Genomic DNA, 4,538 nt, shown 5'->3' with positions numbered 1-4,538 from the left:
TGGGTTACTACATCCAACAACCGAACCATCGACTTATCCTCTCGTAACTTCGGCACCCTTAGGTTGGACTACAAAATCGCAGCGAGAAACAAAAATTGGCGGATTGCTCGAAGTGTCGATGTCCTAATTTGGCAGTTCCGCCGGGAATACTGTGACGTAATAGTTCAAAAAACGTAATAGAGAATAGAAAAATCGAAACGGATCGCAAAATATGACCAAAACAGAATATAAAGATATCAACGGAGCACCTGAAGAGACTACTTTGAACTTTTCTGTACTTCTAAACACTCTAAATATACAACAACATGCATTTAAGGGCTAAAAAAGTGGATTTAGCATGATATGTCCCCTTTAATACAGGCTGTAGGAGTGCTTTGACCTTTGACCCCGGCTGATGGCTGCTGGACTGGAGAAGGCTCTCGCAGCACAAGGTCAGCTGACTTTCTTAATGTGGATTTCTAGAGACAGTTTAATGTTAAACTCAAGTGTCGAAATACTTTACTAATTTAAAATTACACAACAAGTTGCATTTCTGGTTTGAACTTCGTGTTCTGTACACTTCCGAGCGATCTGTTTGATTAATATTTCATTTTGGAGCTGAAAATTGGAAAATGTTTTAAAAGTTTGATACAAGAGCGTTCACTTCCGCACACTTCCTGTTTCGTTTCAACCGGCTGGCCCACCAGCTGAAAGTCGGTAATGTCTTGGTTTTTTTTTTTACCTCAAAACATAACTAAATGAGTATTTTCAACTATTATCCGGTAGTTCATGGTAGAATATCCAGTTGACATGGTGTTTGAACGAGTTTAATCAGACTTTGCTGCACGTGAACGTCACATCGCGCACGCTTTTTTTTTTTTTTTTTACTGTGACACATTTTTTAAGGTTCGCTCACAGTAAAATGTTTTAACCCGGGTCATTTAGCGGCGAAATAAATCAAGGAAGCAGCTGTAATCATTAAATCCGTACCTTTCTGCGATGGAAGCGTGTCCGTGTTGTCGAGGTGCGGGGAGGGTTTCCTCTTGACGTTGATCCGCGCGGAGGCGTGTCGTGACCCCCGGGTCCGTGACGACTTGGACTCCCGAGCAGGAACGTAAACATACCACTCCGCCAAGATGGCTGCGCAGTCCGTCCTCCGGGTGACACTGCTGGTGTTCTTCTCCGTCCTCCTCACGGTGCTGCTCGGCTTCGGGCTGCCCGCGCTGCTCAACGCGGCCACGCGCCTTGCGGGGTTACCGGAGACCAGCGTGGCCGAGTGCATCGTGGTGCTGTACGCCGTGTTCGTGCTGTACGTGGCGACGCCTCGGATCCCCAGAGGGCTGCTGGAGGTAATGCTCATGTTCCCCTCTCCTTCTGCAGTATTCCGTTGTGAAACTCATGTTGATAGTATTTCTGCAAATGTGCATCTTTTGCCTTTATCACTTGTTTATTAGTCCTTTGAACCGCAGCGGTTCCTGCCACCATTAAAACCGTGTTTTAAGAATTAATTAATGACAACTTTTTTGCACTTCAGCTTTAAACTGCAACGCGTTGCCTCTTTGCTCTGACTAAATATCTCGAATCTCATAAAGTAATGGACACTTTTTCTTTTGTGAATAAAAAAAAAACCAACCTAATAAATGGTTGAACTCAAAATCCAGCAGAAAGCACATCAGATAAAAGTTTTTTTGTTTTTTTTTAAACTAACTTAATCATACTTTATTTACTAGAACTCTTTATCCTCGTTTAACCATCCTGTTTCCAGGATGTGTTGGGCAGTGGCATTATGGTGCTCCGGGGAGGTGGATGGGGGGGGTCAAGGGTCATGCCCACTGTCCCCAAACCAAAAGCTTATCAACTGGAAATGAGTTCAGGCAGTTTGACATTTTAAATGAATTCTATTTCATGACGGTGACCAGTTGGAAAAACTGGTGATTTAAAAGCCCTATAGATATGTTTTACTGTGTCTCTACTGGGGAAAGTGACACAGTCCTATGTTTCCTGTTCCTCCGTGCAGGTGAAAGGGAAAGCCGTGTTCATCACGGGCTGTGACACTGGATTCGGTCACGCGCTCGCCAAACATCTGCACAAGCTGGGCTTCACGGTCTTTGCCGGGTGCTTTCTGAAGGTAACACGATTAAAAGTATTCCAAGAGAAGCGGCCGGATAGACGCGGCATTTAGTTAAATGAAGGAAACGAGGCGATAAGTGTGACCGATGTCACCATTGCAGGATAAAGGCGGAGAGGGTGCGAAGGAGCTTGAGGACTTCCATTCAGATCACATGAAGGTGGTCCAGCTGGACGTGTGCAGTGACGAGCAGGTGAACCAGGCTGTGGAATTCATCAACAGTAACCTGAAGGAGGGAGGTAAATACCTGGAATCAATCAAACGATCTCCCGGGAAACAGTCCCGCGTGTTTCCTCGTTTCAGACGCCGACTTTCTGTCCCTGACCAGGTCTGTGGGCGGTGGTGAACAACGCCGGCGTGTCCACCTTTGGAGAGGTGGAGTTCACCTCCATGGACACCTACAAGCAGATGTCGGAGGTCAATCTGTGGGGCACCATCAGGGTCACCAAAGCCGTCCTGCCGTTAATCCGCAGGGCAAAAGGTAATAAAGCCACCGTGTCCATCACAGGACAGACACCTCATGATAATCGGTCACATCTTAGCACAAGGTGGTTAAACTGTGTCCAAAATGACAAACCGCAACCATCTGGAATGGAACACAGCTCTCCGGAGTTTAATGTGGGTTAGTTTTTTTTTCCCCCAAGGTGATTTGCAAAGGATTAGAAACTAGAAAGTAGAGCTGCTCAGCAGTTGGTAGTGTCCCATGAGCTCTCCGAGGAATGCCAACAATGCAAGCCTCTCAACGCCGAAGAAAAACTGACTCGTAAAGGGAAATTAATCACTGCGACTAGGGCTGCACAATTTTAGAAAAAGCTGCGTTATATGATGATATGACTATTTAGCAGGTACGAAGTCTGACTCTTAAAATCCAGTTTTCCGGCGCCTTGTGTCTCTGACCGCAGGCCGCGTGGTGAACCTGGCCAGCATGTACGGGAGGATGGGCAACGTGATGCGCTCGCCGTACTGCGTGACGAAATACGGCGTGGAGGCTTTCTCCGACTGCCTCCGCTACGAGATGAAGGCCTGGGGCGTCAAGGTGTCCGTGGTCGAGCCCGGTAATTTCATCGCCGCCACCGGCATCCTCACCCGCGACGTCGTGGCGGCAACGGCCGCCAAGCTGTGGAGCGAGGCACCCCCGGACGTGAAGGAGGATTACGGGAAAGCCCACTTTGAGCACCACATGGCGCTGATGCGCTCGTACTGCAACAGCGGGCAGAAGGACGTGACCCCCGTGCTGGATGACATCACCGACGCCCTCACGTCCAAGCGCCCGTACACGCGGTACAACCCCTCGGAGCCACACTGGTGGATCCGAGTGCAGGCGATGACCCACCTGCCGGGCGCCATATCCGACTTCCTCTACTTCTGAGAGGGAGGCCGTCCTCGCCTCGCCTGCTCCACCCTCGGCGCCGATCAGATAGCGGCGCGTCCTTCTTCCACGTAGCGTCACGCTGATCGACGGACTCGCCCTGGCGGGGCTTCCTGCTATGTATTCCTCAGCACTTGAAAACGTTCACTGATCAAGCCTTAAATTTTTTTTTTTTCTTTTTTTAACTCTATGAAAATGATTGCACTTTGCTTCTGCAACTTCTGGCAAGAATTGTAACTTTATCTATACAGATATATTCTCTGATAAGTAGTAACTACTTTGTGTGTGTGATAGCAACAGGGTTGTGAAACAATCATAGCTATAAAAACTGTCCGAACTGCCGACTGTTGTTTTCTTTAAAATTCTCTTGTCTGTCTCATTTGTAACGTTTCTTCTCACGGGAATCCTTTTGTTTGCGTTGAAGAGAAGCCCCCTGCTTCCCCCCCGGAAAAAACCGAGGTGGGCCACGCTGGGATTTTGGCCCGACTCGCCCCTAAGTTACATAACGACAACACAAGTCTCACTTTGTCTCGCGGGCCTCAACCAGCTTCTACGATGGAACATCTGAAAAGCTGCCGCCTTCCTCTGTCCTCGTGAACTGTATGCAAATAAAGAGAGAAATTTCATTTTGAATTACGAGGAGCCTCAGTGAGCTACTCTCGAAACTGGACAGAAGATAAATGATGGTGCCAGGTGATGTAATTTTACAAATGTCCACTGGGTGGCATCCGTGCATCACACGCAAACCCACCAGGTAACATTAACGTCTCAATTTGAGCTGCTTTATAAAAAAAACAAACCAAGCAACATTAATCTAAGTAGTGGACACAGATGTGTCTCGCAATTTTTGTTTTGGTAACGTGACACTTAAAAAGAACAGATAATAGCGACAGGTCATTTGATGCCGTTTATTATGTCTTTTGAACACTCTAATAAACTCTCCTAAGTTATTACACCTGAAGACGATCCCACCCCCACCCCCTCCATAAAAACAGTATCAAGAGCATGACGGGAACATTTTCACAGCACTGCCTGGTATCATTCCACAGCATGACACTGGTT

General features: G+C 47.4%; 1 protein-coding gene across 1 annotated transcript; it reads left to right on the top strand.

Moving 5' to 3' along the window:
• Positions 1-396: 396 nt before the first annotated feature.
• bdh1 (3-hydroxybutyrate dehydrogenase, type 1) lies at positions 397-4,113 on the top strand. The gene is made up of 5 exons (XM_080489824.1): positions 397-1,328; positions 1,997-2,107; positions 2,211-2,346; positions 2,436-2,588; positions 3,010-4,113. Exons 1-5 carry the CDS (start codon positions 1,116-1,118, stop codon positions 3,474-3,476), a joined length of 1,080 nt encoding a protein of 359 aa, XP_080345950.1. The 5' UTR covers positions 397-1,115; the 3' UTR covers positions 3,477-4,113.
• The last annotated feature ends 425 nt before the right edge of the window (positions 4,114-4,538 follow it).

Source organism: Lipophrys pholis (assembly GCF_963383615.2).
Source record: "Lipophrys pholis genome assembly, chromosome: 20".
NCBI lineage: Eukaryota > Metazoa > Chordata > Actinopteri > Blenniiformes > Blenniidae > Lipophrys > Lipophrys pholis.
This window is presented reverse-complemented; position numbering and strand designations above follow the sequence as displayed.